The sequence below is a fragment of the Scleropages formosus genome, chromosome 23, assembly GCF_900964775.1.
Source record: "Scleropages formosus chromosome 23, fSclFor1.1, whole genome shotgun sequence".
Taxonomy (NCBI): Eukaryota; Metazoa; Chordata; class Actinopteri; order Osteoglossiformes; family Osteoglossidae; genus Scleropages; species Scleropages formosus.
The window spans coordinates 18,424,500-18,443,606 of record NC_041828.1 but is presented as its reverse complement, the minus strand read 5'-3'; the positions used below and the strand labels follow the sequence as shown (position 1 = coordinate 18,443,606).

General features: G+C 43.4%; 1 protein-coding gene across 1 annotated transcript; it reads left to right on the top strand.

The window, feature by feature from the left end:
• Positions 1–492: 492 nt before the first annotated feature.
• Positions 493–14,932, top strand: LOC108919261 (ectonucleotide pyrophosphatase/phosphodiesterase family member 3). Its single transcript, XM_018727128.2, has 25 exons — positions 493–537; positions 1,421–1,508; positions 1,866–2,003; positions 3,841–3,966; positions 4,125–4,185; positions 4,284–4,381; positions 4,530–4,609; positions 4,977–5,096; positions 5,981–6,090; positions 6,210–6,275; positions 6,360–6,432; positions 7,414–7,522; positions 7,814–7,936; positions 8,153–8,184; positions 8,494–8,621; positions 9,097–9,166; positions 9,546–9,633; positions 9,803–9,975; positions 10,960–11,005; positions 11,129–11,283; positions 11,528–11,663; positions 12,494–12,571; positions 13,192–13,324; positions 14,145–14,301; positions 14,571–14,932. The coding sequence occupies exons 1-25, from the start codon at positions 493–495 to the stop codon at positions 14,742–14,744; spliced, it is 2,607 nt and encodes an 868-aa protein (XP_018582644.2). The 3' UTR covers positions 14,745–14,932.
• Positions 14,933–19,107: the final 4,175 nt, after the last annotated feature.

Sequence of the window (19,107 nt, the reverse complement as noted above, 5' to 3'; positions counted from 1 at the left end):
TCTTTTTATCTGCTTCAGCTTGCATTTAACTGTCGCAATAAGTGTGTTTCTCTCTGTTATCACATAAAGTTGCCAGATTTTGAGGTTTTCATCTAATAAGTTATTCCGTACCTGATAATAAATCAATAAATGAAAGAATGACTATATTTCATACCAATGAGAGCTGAGTGGCAATGAGAGAATATTCCTATTTCACCATGGATTATGTTAAAAAATGTGCTGCGCATCAGGGTTTATATACCAGACTACAATTCACACTGTCAATCATTAGTCAAAGGTGAGCTTTCTCACCATATCGAAAGCTTATGGAGACATTTGGAAAAGTGACACCGCAGGACCGTCTTTACATTTTCATAGCTTCTGTGCTCGTTCCTCTTATCGTTCACCTGGACCGTGGAGGTTTTTAACAGCTGTTGACATCTGTTCGGCTTCCAAGGGGCCACCAGGCATTTGAGTTGTACACTGTATAGCGCAATATAGGAGGGACGGACAATGGGCTACACGAAGGAGTTGAAAAAGAGGAAGAAAGCGATAATTGTGAGTACTGGGCGCTTATCTTATTTCAACCCTTGCTACAATATGGGTTTTAGGTCCTACAACGAGAGCTGATGAGTAGAGCTCATATGGTAACCTGTCACAGGTTAAATTCTCCGTATCACGTTTAACAAAAGCTGCGCTGGAAGTTTCTTTTTCGCAAACAAAAAGGGTTCCTGCGGAAAACAATGCCATGGCAAAAGCTCGAAGAGCACTTTATATGCAATTTGATAGTTATTGTCAAATAGACTGCATATTTCATTATTCTTTAAAATGAAGAATTTAAACATATGCAGTATTCAAGATTGAAAATATGCAAAGACGTAAACTATTTTACATTCCATCTCATGTTAAGCCCTTTGAGAGAAACTGACAAGGATCCCATTTAATATAAAATAAATAGAATTGAATATGTTGTTAGTATTCAGTCCCACCTATCAGTTAATTTTAGATAAACAGCTATAGCTTGTAACAGTTATATTTAAAAATGTTTGTGTATGAGGGAGAATAGTACCCTGGTATTTTTTACCTAGACTCCTAATTATTATCAGTATAAAGCCAAATTGTACTTCAGGACTAAATCAGGTGCCTGTTATTTTGACTCAGACAGTAAATATTAGCACATGTTTTGTTGTAATTGTTGTTGTGATGGATGTCAAGCTCGAATTAAAGGAATTAGCTCATTGATTACAAATGATTGTATTAAACTGCATATTATAGGATGCTGTTTAATACGACGATTTGTAATCAATGTGATAATTTGGTGAGCGAAACTGATGATCGGACTCAATCTGATTCACAGTTTACTGTGCGTGAAACGTGTGTGTGCATGTGCGCGTGTGGATGAAGACACTGTTCTGCAGTGTTTGCTGTCTTCTGCCTCTAGATTGGCGCCTTGTCCGTCTCCGTTGTTGTCATCATCCTGGGGCTGGGACTGGGCCTTGGACTGCAGCTACAAAACTGTCGGCAAAACGGTAAATCTCCACATAGAGGCATCACCCAGGGGGTCACCAGACCTCATTGCATGGGCTCCAGCCCCCACAGGACTTTACATATGAGCTGCACTCAGAAGTGAGCCAGCAAAATCTTATGAAAGTGGTTGTGCATTTTCTGGAAACCTATTTTGCATGAATTAAAAATGTATTCCCTGAACTTCCAAAGTCGAAGTTAAACTGAATGCAGATCTCAGAGGAGATAGATAGATAGATAGATAGATGTGACCATGTGAAATACATTGCTGTACCAACTGTATGTTGGGTCATTTCCTGCTCCTTAGAATTACCAGATGTTCCATTTACATCACATTTTACATTTATTAATCTATCTGGCAGACGTTCCGCCCCGATTCTCCTGCAAAGACCACTGCTATGAGCCGTACAGTGATGAATCTCCAGGGTGTCGCTGCGACGCTCAATGTGTCTCCAGTGGCACTTGCTGCTACGACTTTGAGGACATCTGCCTCCTACCCAGTAAGCTGTGCTCATACTTTCCAGGATTTTTACACATCATCAGGGCCATCGCTTGTTTTTTTTGGTGCGAATCAATCCAGCACCCTTTAAATACACACACACACACACACACACACACACACACACACACACACACACACACACACACACACATTTTCAGAACCGCTCATCCCATACGGGGTCACGGAGAACCGGAGCCTACCCGGTAACACAGGGCGTAAGGCCGGAGGGGGAGGGGACACACCCAGGATGGGACACCAGTCCATCGCAAGGCACCCCAAGCAGGACTCAAACCCCAGACCCACCGGAGAGCAGGACTGTGGTCCAACCCACTGCACCACCGCACCCCAAATTCACCCTTTAAATATCTATCTCTAAATTAATAAAGTTATACTGACATATATATGACAAAAATATTTTTATTTTAGATATGGACACACAGAGCTTGTCAAAAAGGGAAAATAAAATTTGAATTTCCACATAAAATGCTACTTTTTATGTAATTACTTTTGAAAACATATCTGAACATTTCGTATGTGTACAGAACACACATTCATACTTCCACAACTGAAAACGGACTGAAAACTAAACTTGTGTTTGAGACTGAAGGTACTTAAGGGAACAAATATACAGTAATACCTCGCCCTACGTCGTTAATTGGCTCCAAAGGGCACGACTTAAGTTGAAAAACGACAGAAAACGAAATAACCACTAAAAACCCGATTTAGACCCCATATAAACCCCTAATAAGCATTCCCCTTAAACGTAAACACTTCAATTAATGATAAAGGAAAGAAAAAACAAAAACAAAAAAAAAAATTCCAAAAAATGGCAGGTAAATAAGACAATTTTTTTTTTTTATTTTTAAGCTTTTAATTGATTTTATAGATTACAATATATTATTTTATATACTTTAACGTAGGGGGGCGCGGTGGCGCGGTGGCGCAGTGGGTTGGACCGGGTCCTGCTCTCCAGTGGGTCTGGGGTTCGAGTCCCGCTTGGGGTGCCTTGCGGTGGACTGGCGTCCCGTCCTGGGTGTGTCCCCTCCCCCTCCGGCCTTACGCCCTGTGTTGCCAGGTAGGCTCCGGTTCCCCGCGACCCTATATGAGACAAGTGGTTCAGAAAATGTGTGTGTGTGTGTACTTTAACGTTTTTTTTAATTTGTTTTTACACTTTTTTATTGTTTTTAAGTGATTTTTATGTTTTTAACAATTTTTAATGTTTTCGGCTGACCGACGTAATGTCGCGTCAGCCGACTGAAGACGAATTGTATTTTTCCGTATATATTTAACAAAAAACTTACATAAAGTCGAAATCGACGCAACATGAAACTACGTAGGGCAAAGTATTGCTGTACTGCAAATAGACAGCTGGTAGCACAGTGGTTTGAGCTACTGCCTTTGAATCCACAGGTCTGATCCCCACTTCCAGCTTTAGTACCCCTGAGCAAGGTACTTACCCTAAATTGCTCCAGTAAAACAGTATCAGCTAAACGAGCAAATGTTATGCACAGTGTAGAGCAACAACTCGTTTCATAGAAAACATTCCCTACAAAATTGCGACATTTCAAGGGCGCGGGGCGAAGTTGTGCCTTGCCAAATTTGCACCACATATAACGTGGAAGATCTTTTTTTCTAATAAAATTGTTTATTGTTAAGCAAAGTATTTATAACTTCTTTCAAGATCACAATTTTGATTTTAGTGGCAAAACTTGCTGGTGCAAAATTTTGGTGCCTCGAAGTCAGTTGCCCAAGATCACCTAATTATTAAGCTGACCCTGATGCAGATTTTTGAACAGAATTTATTTGGCCCTAACTTAATTCCCACCTGGGAATAGCTCAGCAGTGGGAGTGCACTAAACTACGCTGCGGTGAAAAGAGGATCCAGGACAGCAAGTGCCATTGCTCCAGTGACTGCCTGGGACAGGGAGACTGCTGTACCAACTTCAAAATTGTCTGCCAAGGTACGGAGGCCTCCGGAACAGTCCTTTGCTCTGACGCCAAGTGGGAATGATGTTAGCGACGAGAACGTTCATGCTGTTGGGGATTGGCTCTTCCGGTGCGTGAGCCGAGTGGCGTGGTGAAGGACTTTTTCAAGTGGGCTTGTTGTGTCTTCGCCCAGGTGAGACCGAGTGGAAGGATGATGTGTGTGAGGAGATGGTAGCTCCAAAATGCCCACCAAGGTACCACCGTCCACACATTTGAGGACACTGAAGGAACATTGCAGCTTTGTTTTGGAGTGTGCGAAAGCGCTGCATTGACCGTCGACTCTCACACCCAGCTTCTCGAGGCAGCCGCTGCTCCTGGTCTCTTTGGATGGGTTCCAGGCTGAGTACCTGACAACGTGGAGCAAAATCATACCGGTCATAGACAAACTGAGTGAGTGAAAACCCCTCGAAATTAGAAGGAAACGAAACACACACGTAATGGAGCCAAAGCAGTGTTTGGAAACGAGTCCTTAACCATCTTAAAAACCTACATGCCAGATAGAGGATATTATGAAAACTTGTGTGTTTTCTCCACGTAGAGAACTGTGGGACTTACGCACCATACATGCAGGCTGTGTTTCCTAGCATGACGTTTCCCAACCACTACACAATCGTTACGGTGAGTTCATTCTCCCCCCGTCATCTCATACACACACACACTGGCTAAAACCGCTTGTCCCAAGTGGGGTCGCAGTGAACCGGAGTGTCCGGGTAATGTGTTTTTACTAGAGCAGTTGAGGTAAGTACTGTGCTCATGGGTACTACAACAGGAGGTAGGGTCCAAACCTCCAGCCTCCAAGTCCAAAGGCAGCAGCGCAGACTTCAATGCCACCTGCTACCCTTTGATTTACCATCTTTAGAGTACAACCAAGTGGTAGATATTTTTTGTGTGGCGGCCTGTAATGCCTCTAAAAAATTATCTCTTATTTTCTGAATATTGTATTTTAGAGGATATGAATTGAACTCTCGCTTTCTGGTGCATTCAGGGGTTGTACGCGGAATCCCACGGCCTAATCGACAACAATATGTACGACCCGGTCTTCGATGCTTCCTTCAGCCTGTCAAACAGCGAGAAGTCCAACCCTAGATGGTACCTTGGCCAACCTGTGAGACCCGTTCACTTGTTTCATATGTTAGTTGTAGCCATGTGGAGCTGCAGCTAACAATGCTGCAGAAATAGAATTTCAGAGTTATACTGTTATGCTCATTTTTTCTTGGTCTTATTAATACATAAACACAAACACACACACACACGCACACAAACACACATTGTCTGAAGTTGTCCCAAGTGGAGTCGAGGCAAGCCAGAGCCTAACTCAGCAACACCGGGCGTAAGGCTGGAGGGGGACACACCCAGGACAGGGCACCAGTCCATCGCAAGGCACCCAAAGCAGAACTCGAACCCCAGACCCACCACAGAGCAGGCACAGGCCCAACCCACTGTGCCGCTGCGCCACCGTGCCACCGCGCCTCTCGTCTTACTAATAGTATATGAAAATAAAGAATAAGCTTACAGGCAACTGAAAGTACCAACACTATTTTCCTAAGTGTAACCCTAACCCTAACCATATATTAAGGACCTATGAAAAGAAAAGTAAAAGCTTTAAGTTCAAGCAATGAACAGTACCACAACTAGTTTCCTGACCTCCTGAGTGGTTTAGTAGGTTAAGCTGAGATTACGGTATGAATGTGGACTATGTCATTAACGGGTCATGACCAGGTGACCCTGGCTCATGGAAAAGAACTGACATTGTTCTGCCGAGGCGATTTTGGCTTGAGTAAATCTCAGCTTTCCACTATATAGAGCAGCTTTCTTGCGTGTCAAGCACCTGAGAATTACCGGCTGGGAGTGGCCCTTTGAAACGTCTGACAGCTCAAAGATCTGAGAGCTTTAACAAACGTTCTGACAAGGTCCACAATGTCATAACCCGCACAAGGAAAATGAGGATGCGTAGCCATAACTGTCGCTCTCCTGCATTTTGGTTTGCAGATCTGGCACACTGCTATGAATGAGGGACTAAAATCAGGAACATATTTCTGGCCTGGCTCAGATGTCAAGATCAACGGACATTTTCCCGATATATACAAAGACTATGATGGGTACTGCCAATATTATGTCATATTATACTGCATATTATATTTCCAAACATGGTTATATGTGTGAACGCTCTTATTCCTCGAAACCCTGCGCACCCTTCACTTCTCCATCATCATTCCAGAAAGGTGCCCTTTGAAGAACGGGTGTTTGGAGTCCTGCAGTGGCTCAGGATGCCTGAGGATACAAGGTATCAGCACCCGCCCCGTGGTCGCGGTCATGTGATGAGTGTTTGGTCACGACCACACAGCAAGAGTCTGACTGTTCCCCACAGGCCCGATTTTTACACTCTTTACCTGGAGGAGCCGGACAAGTCGGGGCACAGCTTTGGGCCTGTCAGCGGCGGGGTGAGGGGCAACTGAGAACGCAGCCACACTGCGCCCTCTCAATTCACACACGTACGCACATGCAGGTTCGAGCAGGAGCAGCAGAGCCTTGATATAAAACCCGACAGATTTCTGCTGACTTGCAAAACCGCAGATAAGCTGCTTGCCTGTCCTTTTCAGGTTTAGGCGAGGCTAATGTCCTCATGCTATAAATTGGAAAAAAAAAAAAATGTATTTGTGGTTCTTTCAGTGTTCTGGGTGTTAATAAATTCTGTGTATGATTTACTGAAAGTGGAAAGCAGGACTGACCGACTTGTCAGAAACAGGTTATAATCAGAAATGGAGGGCTGAAGCAGACACATTTTGTTTAAACTGACTCATGTTAAAATCAGTGTTTCCCAACACACACGCCTTCTCTTTTTCTGTTGTTTTCCCAGCTGCTTTTTCCCCCAAAACCAGTAGTTTGCCAAAGTAACGTAACAGTAAGAGTTTACCGTATTTGACGTAACCCGTAATAGTTACACCAGGGCATGCAGCCTTGATATGGCTTTTACTGTGTATTGTGGGTTAAAGTTCAGTTGGAAGCGTTTCATTTTCAAGGTTAGACTAAATACTTTGCCTTTCCCTCACATAAATACCACATCTTTTCGCTGTTGCACACGCACTATCAGTACTTTAATTTACTTGTGTTATATACGTTTCTTTACATAGTTACATTCCTTTCCAGTAATAGTGTATTTCAAGTTGCACTTTATCAGTGTGACTGCAGTTTAATTTGTTAGTCAACTTTAGACCCAGGATAGGTAAATATATATTTTTTCAGATCTGCTGTTCTGATCAGAACTTAGAGTTGGGATACCAATGTGCCCCTTACAGTAAATCGCTAAGAATGGCAAGATGGAACAAGTGAAAATAGGAGCACTGGCGGCACCCAAATATTTTCACATCCCCCATCCCGCGTCCTTCCCCGCTCTCTCCAAGTAATTGCCGAAATGCCTTCAGGTCATTGAGGCCATCCAGGGAGTCGATAGGATCATCGGTCAGCTGATGAACGGACTCAAGCAGATGGACCTCCACCAGTGTGTCAACATAATTATTGTAGCTGATCACGGTAAGCATAAATAAATAGGAGTCTGGGGTTTGGTTGTGTCGCTAGTGTCCAAAAGACTGTTTAAAGGAACGATAGCTGTGTAATACCACAAAGAGTTGGGTGGTGGGAAGTACAAGGTGCAACATTTCGAGTGAGTGAAGCATGATGAGGATCTCCTGCATGCCACAAATGATAGCGTACGCTTCCAATTTCTGAGCTGAACTAGACTGAACTGAGCAGAGAGGCAGATGAAACCAGATGAAGCCAGATGAAGGGGACTGAGGTACATCTTCTGAGAACTTCTGATTACAGGCATGGAGGAAACCAGCTGCGACCGCATGGAGATCCTCGAGGACATGGTTGGAAATATAAATCACCTGCACGTGAACCAGGGGGCTTTTGGCAGAATCAGGTCGCAAAACAAAGACCAGACTTGTGAGTTATGCTCCTTCCAAAGATAATTAGAAAAAAGAGTGGCTCTGGGCTCAGTAGTAACAGTACTTGTTGCAGTTGCGAGACCTCACATTGTGTTACTTTGAAAGGAAACGTGGGGGAAAATAGGAAAATGTTGCCGTGCGAACTATCTTGGCTGTGCAATGTTGATAACAGTGGAAATTAAATATTTTCTTTGCCTCTTTGTTCCTTATACAGTGAATTCCGCAGAACTTGTGGCCAACATGACTGTAAGTAATAATTAAGAAACTAAAAGTATTAGTAAAGTTACTTTTACTGCCTATCAATGCAAAATACTTCAAATACCGAGTTGCTGTTTTGGGAAATGAAAATGCAGGCATATAATTTAAAATACATGCCTGTTGACTAAATGACGTTTTCTACTTGAAAGTTAGACCCTTTCAGAAATGTGCACAAAACATATCATAGAAAATGCACAGATTTTTGTGAGTTCACATTTTGAATTTTCTGAGTTAATTGACAGTGTGAGACCTTAAGACAAATAATGAAGGTGGTATCTTCTTCCCTGGGACACCTAGTGTAAGAAGACAGACCAGAAGGTGAAACCTTTCCTGAAAGCCCACCTGCCCAAACGCTTCCACTACGCCAATAGCCGACGCATCGAGGACGTCGTCGTGCTTGTTGAGCCCAAATGGTTGTTTGCAAGGTTGTGCCTCTTGCCCTTCACAGCAGGAACACATGCTGAGAACACCACCATCCCAGAGGAGAAGAGTATAGGCGAGGCCTCTTGGTTTGGGGTGGGCGAGAGGGTAAAGCTTCTACTTAGTACGCAAGATAGAGCAGTTTGGTACTGTGTGAAGCCCCTGTGCTCTGAGTCTCCCTTACCGCATGCTATGGATCCGACATGTTTTCATGAACATGAATTGCCTGGTATTAACAAGGACTGTGAGTTGGGGCAGCTGGGGACCTACTGGGTAGCCACCGCCTTTGGACTCAAAGGATACGGGATTGAATCTCACCTCCAGTGAAGTGCCCTTGCGCAAGGTGCTTACTCAAAATTCCCCTCGTTAAAAAATGCCCAGCTATATGAATGGATAAAGCCATAAGTTGCTTTGGAGAGACGATTCAGCTAAATGAGTATGTATAACTCTGCTAAAACTATATATTCTGTGTTGCTACAGGTACAAAGGATCTCTGACTTACTGCGAAGGTGGAACTCACGGTTACGATAATGACGTGACCAGCATGCAGGTGAGGAGTTTGCCGATGAATAGAAGAAAAAAAGAGCCACGGCCGTCATAAGGACGGTGCTGGATTTTCCGTTGACCACTGTAGGCACAGGGCTCATGAGGATAAAAGATTGTGAGAGATATTTAATCCAGCTGAAACTTCAAAACTACATTCCGGAAATGAATTTCCATAATTCCAGGCATTTTCCAAGATTTCTTTCTTTTCTTTCTCCATCAATCATGTGGTTTGCATTGAAGCGCATCATGTCAGTTGATGCAGTTGACTTGGTGTCAACCAGTCTTTTTTGTACATTTAGTAGTGAAAGTGCCTAAGGCGTACACACACAAATCCAGCCCTGCCTAAAAAGATGTATAAATGTTCATTGTAAGCATTTCCTCAGGCCATGTTTGTGAGCTATGGGCCCAAGTTCCTGTACAAGACTCAAGTGGAGCCATTCTCCAATGTGGAAGTGTACAATCTCATGTGTGGTAGGTGCTCACAGTAAAAGAGCAGTTCTCTAGCCGGAAGTGCGCTGCAGCAGTACACCTTCCTCCTGATGACACGGCCTTAAAGTAGCAAATGTCCATCGGAATGGGGAACACTGGAACAGAACATGATAGGGCAACATCAGTGGATTTGCCTTTTCTGCACGAACAGATCTGCTGGAAGTAACACCAGCGCCCAACAACGGCACCCATGGCAGTCTCAACCACCTCCTGAGGAAGCCTAGACATGAGCCAACTTTCCCTGCTGAGCAGACAGCACCTCTGCAGTGCCCGCTCCTGTCCCTGAACTCCACAGATGATCTTGACTGCTCCTGCCCCGACAAGGCAAGGGTCTCCGTGCGCCAACACCTCCATCTTTATGCTTGAACTTGAACATGAACTTCTTCGAGTGAACTGAGAACTTCGGAGAACTTGCCGTGACACACTCTCCCTCCAGTCCTCATTTAATGATACGTATTTTGTATATTGAACACATTTCACGTAAGACACACTTCCACGTTGGTTTTTGCTTCTAGATTTGTACGCTTTGTGTGATTCCTCAGGCTGCAACACGGAACCCTGTATTGTTACTGTACCCACAATACGTTCAGGAGATTCTACTTAAGTTTGCGATCAAAAATCTTCGGTAATTCTGGTGATGAACTTCATGCTGCATTGCCTGTCAAAATTATGTCTGGTTGCATGAATATTTCTCCTACATATCTGAGAAACAAAGGCTTGATGTTCAGTTGAGATGCAGGGATTGTCAGATATAGTTGGAGCTGATGATTTACTCTACACTTTGACTCGCTTCTGAAAAAAGGGGGCATCCTTATGAAGCGATTTTAGAACATTACAAAGTGCATCGCTGAGGACCAGAAGTAGTACATATGTATGTATCCCATTCCCAGTCAAACTAGGTTCAGGTTCCAAATTATGGAGTTGAGAGGTTAAGGCTATAATAATAACAGCTGAAAACAATCCTTACATATTAGAGCTTTGTTCACACTAGATGTAAAAATAGTTAACATAGCACATATATGGTACATTATCATTATACGTGCATAGTATAATGCGGGGGGCGTGGTGGTGCAGTGGGCTTGACTGGGTCCTGCTCTCCGGGGGGGTCTGGGGTTCAAATCCTGCTTGAGGTGCCTTGTGAGAGACTGGCGTCCTGTCCTGGGTGTGTCCCCTCCCCCTCCAGCCTTATGCCCTTTGTTGCCGGGTTAGGCTCCAGTTTGCTGTGACCCTGCTTGGGACAAGTGGTTTCAGTCTGTGTGTGTGTGTATATTCCTTTGCTAATCAAAATCCATTGCTTGTTTCTTTTAGGACATAATTGCGTTGAATTCCCGCTTGAATCTGACATTGGAAGAAGGTGAGATCATCACCAGGTCGTGCGTCACGTTGGAGAAAAACATCTGTTAAATGAATAAGTGTAAATGAAGGTGAGGAGAGAGGCGTGTGGTCTGACTTGTGTTTGCATGGAACTTTTCCCCAGTGTCAGCCAGCGAGAAGAAACACATGCCTTTCGGAAGGCCCAGGCTGTTACAAGCGGGTGGAAAGTACTGCCTTCTCCACCAGCAGGGCTTTATCAGCGCCTACAGCTTACAGTCCTTCATGCCTCTTTGGAGCTCTTTCACCCTGAGCAGACCTGTAAGACAAGCCACACCCCTCACTGCACATGTACCAGCCGGAAAATTTGTGTGCACGTACACCACCTTGTGGATGGCGCTCTAAGATACACAAAGAAGAAGAAGTTTGAACACGACAGCCATGTTTCCATGAATTTTATGGGGGGGATCCTCTAAAACTGTGGGCTTTCGTAATATAAAGAAGATTTAAACATGAAATATTTTGGGATAACCTAGTTTGTGCTTCATGTTTCCTGTCCCTGCAGGAGAATTTGGATCCTTTGCCCGAAGTTCAGAACAACTGCTTGAGAGCTGACGTTCGAATTCCAGCTGGCGGCAGCCCTCGCTGCGAACACTATAGCGATGACAGGAACATCACTGCAGCTTTCTTATATCCTCCCAGTATGTTTCATCAGAATTTCCTGAACAGAAGCAACCGGCGTGGGTGTAAAGTTTAAACTCACTGTGGCTAGGTTACTGGACAAAGGACACTGACTCAGGGTTTCTGAATTCAGCATTCTTTACTCCTGGAACTGTTAAGATGCGTGTGTTGTTGGGGGGGCGGGGGATCAGAAGCGTCTTGGTTTCTGGTCCCTCTCTCTCTCACTTCAGCACAAGTCCTTTCTCACTGTCAAGGCTTAAATTGGGGAGTCATGGCGACTGTCTGTCTGTCTGAACCGCTTGTCCCATACAGGGTCGCGAGGAGCCGGAGCCTAACCCGGCAACACAGGGCATAAGGCTGGAGGGGGAGGGGACACACCCAGGACGGGACACCAGTCCATCGCAAGGCACCCCAAGCGGGACTTGAACCCCAGACCCACCAAAGAGCAGGACCCGGTCATGGCGACTAGGTGTTTGTTAATAACTAGGTGTATGTGGGAGGGGGATTCGGTGGCGCAGTGGGCTTGGTTGGGTCTTCCTCTCTGGTGTGTCTGGGGTTCGAGTCCTGCTTGTGGTGCCCTGCGATGGACTGGCGTCCTGTCTGGGGTGTGTCCCATCCCCCTCCAGCCTTGCACCCTGTGCTGCTGGGTTAGACTTCGGCTTGCCGTAACCCTGCTTGGGACAAGCGGTTTCAGACTGTGTGTGTGTGTGTGTGTTAGGCTGGCATGGTTACCAGCATGGTAAGGAGGTGTAGGTGTTGGTGTGTAGACACGTGATGCTTCATACTGTATATGGTAATGGTAGTGCTCTGTACTCCCATGGGCCAAACTCACCTTGTGTGCTGTTTTCAGACCTTAACAGTACGGAGGAGGAGCAGTACGACGCTCTGCTGATGAGCAACGTGGTGCCCATGTACCCAGAGTTCAAGAGTAAGCAGGCTTGTGCGATCACGCTGGAACACGTTACGTTCACGTTGCACTTCATTTAGCATTCCCACGACAGTGGCGAGCCCCGAACCCAGACCTCATGTTACAAATGAGCCCCGGACTTCAACAGTCCATACAAAGATGGTCCTCTGCAGCAGGGGTGCTTAATAGATGTGAGGACAGAGCCAACATCATTCTTCCAGATGTACTTTTTAATGCATTTTCCCAGCACAGTTCTTGCAGTGAAGCCACAGGGGAACCACCGACTGGCTCTTAGGAAACCCCATGCTAGTTATTTCAGCTTCATTTCAGATGTGTCTGTGTCTCTACTGTACATATACTGTAGACCATCACTGCAGGAAACTGGTTTGGCACCTCTCTTAAGACTGTAGAAATGCACTCATCCATGTTGCTTTAAAGCAGGCAAGTCAACATCTTAGCAATGACCTGGAATAAAGAAGGCGCTTGTTGATAGATTTCCAAAGAATTTCGTACCTCCGCTATGATCACCAATCAAATCAAATCTCTTCATCAAAGCTTCAGGGCATCCAACATTGCATTTTGTTTAAATTTTTCCATGCTGTTTCCAGTGCTTCCTTGGAACCGGGTTTGTTCTTTTCCAGAAATCTGGGTTTACTTCCAAAATGTACTGCTAAAGAAATACGCCATGCAGTACAACAGCACCAATGCGGTGTTGGGACCAGCCTTTGATTACAACTACGACGGACGGTGTGACACCCCAGACCAGATTCAAGAGTATGAAGACTTGTCGCTCGCTCACAAATTCATAAACAACCCCACACAAACACACACTTATATTTTGTGGCTTTTTTACCATGATACTCACTTGCAAAAATGATTGCTGACCACACTCTAGGGTACCTGAGAAACATATAAATGCTGGTAAAGAACACAAAAGTGTGCACTTTTGTTTAAAGGTAAATTCCCCCACGATATTATATTCTGTTGGGATTTACCAGCCCTGTGGGATCCAATTTCTTCAAAAACGTGCCTTCAAGAGTTAGGAAGTGAAACACTCAAATAAACAGGACTGGGGTACCACTTTTTATCACCCCTAATGTATATACTTACTCATTTTCCAGATACTACAACATTATAACAGTACTATAATGCTATAACAGGTCATCAATTATTGTTGAAAAAATCAAAGTATTTCGATATTTCGAATTTTTGATATATTTTGAAAAATAACGATATTTTGAAAATATCAAAAAATATTGTTGATATTCTGATTAAATTTTATGCAGACACAAACTAACTGCACTTAAGAACCACACGTCTGCATCTAAGTGTCTCTTCCTGCTAATATAATGAGCAAATTGTATTTCCTCTGAGATGTACGTCACTTTGGAGAAAAGCGTCTGTTAAACGAATACATGTGTAAATGTAAATTATTGTTTATATATTAATCGGTTGCCAAATGGTTAAAAAGTTCTAAAACACACCCTGCGGTGTTTAACGTGTTTGAATATCTAATTATATTTTATAGTCTTTCCCAATATTTGTGCCCTATAATGCTGTGCCGTTCATGAGTCTATACTTGTTTCTCTCGTAGGTTTCTTCCTGGAACCCGCATACCGATCCCCACTCACTACTTCATGGTCCTCACCAGCTGTAAGGACCCAACACAGATGGTGGACAGCTGTCAGCAGGAGATGCACACCGTGTCCTTTCTGATTCCCCACCGGGCAGCAGTGTCAGAGTGGTGTAATGTAAGCCTGTCCAATTTCCTCACGCGGTGATGTCCCATCATCCGGCCATGCAAATACAAACAATCGCGTATCTGATTTTTGTTCAACTACGGTGAAAATACAAAAACAAATTACATTGAAATGTTTTTATTTTATTAAAATGTTGCTTCCTATATAATTGTAGAATAGGTCTGAAAATCTAACGTGAGACTATGTCGAAGTGACACTTTACACCGTGTGTGTCTCAAAGAGTAACGATCCAATGTCCTTTGTGCAATCGACTTTGCCAGAGCCACGAAGCACCATCTCAGTGGGTCGAGGACTTACTTTGGTTTCACCAGTCAAGAGTGAGAGACGTGGAGCTCATCACGGGTTTGGATTTCTACCAAGACAGCCTCAGACCAGTCCCGGAACTCTTCAAGCTGAAAGCTCGCCCAACGGCTGCGATCACCAGAACCAACTGAACGCGCTGTACATATGTATTACCGTGCTTGTATGTTTCTCACAGGTTGCACAAATGATGAGCTTCTCACGTTCATTGCCAAGAAGTCTCTTTACACCAATAATGGTTTTGGTGACTAGTAAATTTGAAGAGGAAGCATTTGAAGAGTTTTTAAACATATGAATACAGAATGAAATTCTTTATTTGAACTCCCAGGTAACTGTTCTTTTATTTGGCCAAATAAAATTAAAACATTATAATGCATTTCAGGCATTGTCAAACATTACTTTAAAATGACAGACTTAAATGTTCCACTACTTCAGTCTCACATTATAAATTCAGGTGAACAGAGATGAATGTCATTTGGTTTCAGTTCTCACTGTAAAGTCAATAGAATATCTAATCATAGGTCACATAGGTCTCTCGTGCGAGTTTTATTTATTCTCCTTATGTTAAACATGCAACACTGATAGCATCATAACCACAGCTGACCGACAGAAAAAGGTGAAAGCGCTTTATGTGACTATAACAACATTTTAATGTAATTAAACACATATCATCCTCTCAGTCATGTACTTACATTTACATTTTACATTTATTCATTTAGCAGACACTTTTCTCCAAAGCGATGTACATCTCACAGAAAAGTGCAATGAGTGCATTACTTCAACAGAAGGAGAGACTTGGGTGCAGATGTGTGATCCTTAGTACAGTTAGTCTCATTCCATTATACAGTATGAACCAGTATACATCACACGAGTAGCTGCATAAATATTTATCCATTATTTTACAGTTATGATCACAAAATTATTGAACATAAACATTTACACATTTATTAAGCTCTTAAGAGATCATGGGCAACATGAGTCTGAAAGAGATGTGTTTTAAGACCTTTCTTAAATGTAGCGAGGGATTCAGCAGTTCTGAGTGAGAGGGGGAGGTCATTCCACCATGTTGGAGGCAGAACCGAAAACCTTTCTGCTTTTGCTTTTTGACCTTTTGTGTGTGGGACCACCAGGTGGGCAGAGGTGGAGGAGCGTAGCAGTCTTGTTGGGCTGTAGCGGATGATCAAGTCCTGTAGATGGCTGGGAGCAGTTCTATTGATGCTTTTGTAGGCCATAACCAGAGTGTTGAATTTGATCTGGGCAGCTACAGGAGATCTGCCACAGCCACACCAAGGGTGAAGGGAGGAGGGACAACGCCCTTGTCACCCTTTATTGAAACCTCCCCCTGGCAGAAGGGGTCAGTTGGGTCCCGTGAAGTATACATGCTTTCATAAGCCATTGGAGTGACATTTCAGGACCTCTACCCACACATACGTGTGTGTGTGTGTGTGTGTGTGTGTGTTGATCATTCTGAACTCATGCTATGATGATTTTAAATGTGAGACAAGGTAACTCAGTTTGTTGTTACATTTGGGTCCTCGGGGTGTTTTCTATCTTACACAAGATCCATTGAGAAAAGCATAGTCAGCACTTTGAAAATGTTCTTTTTACCTGTAATTTTCCTCATTATTAAGAATTTTGCATTTATTCATTTACAAGTTACTTATCTCCAAAGCATCTTCCAAGGAACACTACGTAGTATTCCGCCAACACGTTTTCCCCAAGGGGATTTACAGTACTGGGTTAAGTGCCTACTTCCGATCACCCATCTATACACCAGAGCAACACACCCTCTTTCACTCACACACACGGCGGGTAGTTTAAAGTGATTAATTAATCTGAAACGCGTGATTTTGGATTGTGGGAGGAGAGAACGTGCAAACTACAGATTGAGCAGGGAAATGAACCCACGTCCTCTCGCACCGTTGCGGTACGCTGTCAGACTACAGTACAGGCATTGAAACCTGAATTTTTCACACTTGTGTGTTGAAAAGACACTACAGTGAGTCACGGATACAGCTAACAAGGTGCGGTCACGCTGCTGTCACACTAGTCAGTGTCAGACTGGGTGTGCAGTTGTGTTTCGAAGACTGAGTTGGTGACTAAAGGGTCGCCACGAGCGCTTCGGTGTTCCCGCCAAAAGGGGGCGATGCTGCAGTACACGCCAATGTTCCAGAGGTTGTTTACACAACAAACCTTCATTCCACATGCTTGCTGTCACCGGAGCCTTATTACACTTTCGAAACGTGTAAGCACCGTGACATCACAAAGTTGTATATGCTGTGCTGTCAAAAACAATCATGCGATGTTGTCAGTGTCTGCCCCGAGGGTAGGGCTTGGATAACCTCTGTGTAGCCTCAATTTTCTGAACCACAGTCCACCTCTGGGTTTTTTCAACATGTTGAACGTGTTCTGTAGCTGTGGCTGTAATGACAAAAAGTAAAGCAACAACTTAGGTTTATATGTGTCTCTGCTGTAGGTTAATGTAAGTAGCTGGTGTTAGTGTCCATAGTCCTGTTTTACCTTCTGATTGGCTGTCATATTACTTATGCTCAGTCAGCCACTGAGGATTCTGGGGAGTTCAACAGGTGACCCCCTAACCGTTGTGGGGAGTAAGGGGGCTCATAGTGACATGGGGGAATGCTGGTATTCAAAACGCTTTCTCATTTTGTCTTTATCAAGGTGGTTATTATGGGTATGTGTGTGTTTAATAATGTATGTGTTTAATTTTCTTGGCTGTGGTTTTATATTTGGTCAGACAAATATGTGTTTTTTTTTTTTTGGTCTCTTTTGTTAAATGTTAATAGGAGAGATGTTTTGTGAAAAGGAAAACCCCCAAGAAGGGTTGGTAAGGTGTATGGTAATGCCCTGGCAACAGGCCAGGGGACTGCACCTCCTGAGTAGTGGACTTGCTGAGTAAGTTTCTTTTAATTGTTTTTGGTCTTGGGGTATGGTCTCTTAGTATCTTACAGGTCCTGTCATGCAGTCTTTAAACTTATTAGTTTAATTGATTTTTTTATTTCTGATTTTATTATTGGCATGACAGTTTTTAGAATTTAATTGAATACAGATTTTAATTGTTGGAAATCATGAATGGATGAATTTATACCTGTTGATTTGGACAGTGTGTGGAGCCAGACACCTTCGGTGGGCTGGTAATCCATTCTGATCTGTAGGAAAAAATGTGTTTTAATAAAGAACCTAAACCTGTCAATAGTAGCTCCATAGGGGGATGCTGCAATATTTTGTAGGTTATGTGCTAAACAGTTAATGGAAATAGATCAGCTAGATCAAGGGAAAATATGACCTTTTTAGCAGCCAATTATGTAAAAATTTTATTAATTTAATTGACATCTCAGTGGATGTTTAGCAACAGCTTAATCAAGCACACTTACAGCAAAGCGCCTGGAGTTGGAATGAAAAAGAGCAACTCGGCAGACTGTGGGATAGGCAGGACAGAAACTGCTGAAGAATCCAGGAGTCTCTTCCCATGAAAACTATTGACTGTCCTGTGAGTAATGCCATCATCTCATGTGGGATCTCCCCTCCAAAAAAAAAAAAAAATACTAAATTAACCATCCCAGATGTAAACCAGATAGGCCGCTTCGAGAGGGGCGAAGTGTTGAGACCTTTGCCAGTTCAGGCTTCCAGGGAATTTTTCCAGGTGTACCATGTCACTCACCTCTCAGCCTCTTTGCAGTGTTTTACAGCCAGGAAAAAATGTATAAACAAAGCTTTTTAAACCCAGTTTTTTTCACGTAACCTAAATTAATTGTTCAGTCCTCGACATCCTCTGCTATTGTGGCTCTTGCTGTTTAAAGTTGTCCTGAACCACGTTTTAGGCTTTTTTTTTTTTTTTTTTTTCCGCAGATGTCTGCTCATGAATCCCTGGGACAAAAAAACATTTGCTCATCCAGGAAGCAGGTGTGACTTTTTGTGTCATGTAGATGATTAACCAGCTCGGTTTGTTTTGGCTTGGGGGTCTTTGTCTGAGTTCATCCAGATCTTACCCAAGTCTCATTAACTTCTCAGAATCAGAGAAATCGGGGCCATGCCATCAGCAGGTGTTTATAGTGGAAGGGTGTGTGTTTTAACCGAATTTCTTTTCTTAACTTTGGTAATTAAGAATTTCTTTTAGCTGAATTTCCTCATTTTCTGCACACCTATCTGGCTCGCACCTCATTTTTGCTGTAAGGTACTGAACAGGCATGGCTCCCCCCCCACACACTACTCAGATAGTCGAAAAGGAGATATTTTCTTCTAGTTTAAGCATTGATGCAAAGCACAATTGGTTGCATTGGTCCTGTGTTGCACAGGCCTTTGAAACTTTAACATAGTGGAAGAGAATGAACTATAATGCTCTTGTTCATGTTCATACCAATATGATTTAGGGGTGGGTGCTGTTCTGAGACCTTCCTGTCTTCAATTCCCTACAGCAGGACCTTCTTACACCTTCCACAACTGACCCAACAAGAGAATGAAGTCCAAGTGCTATCTATT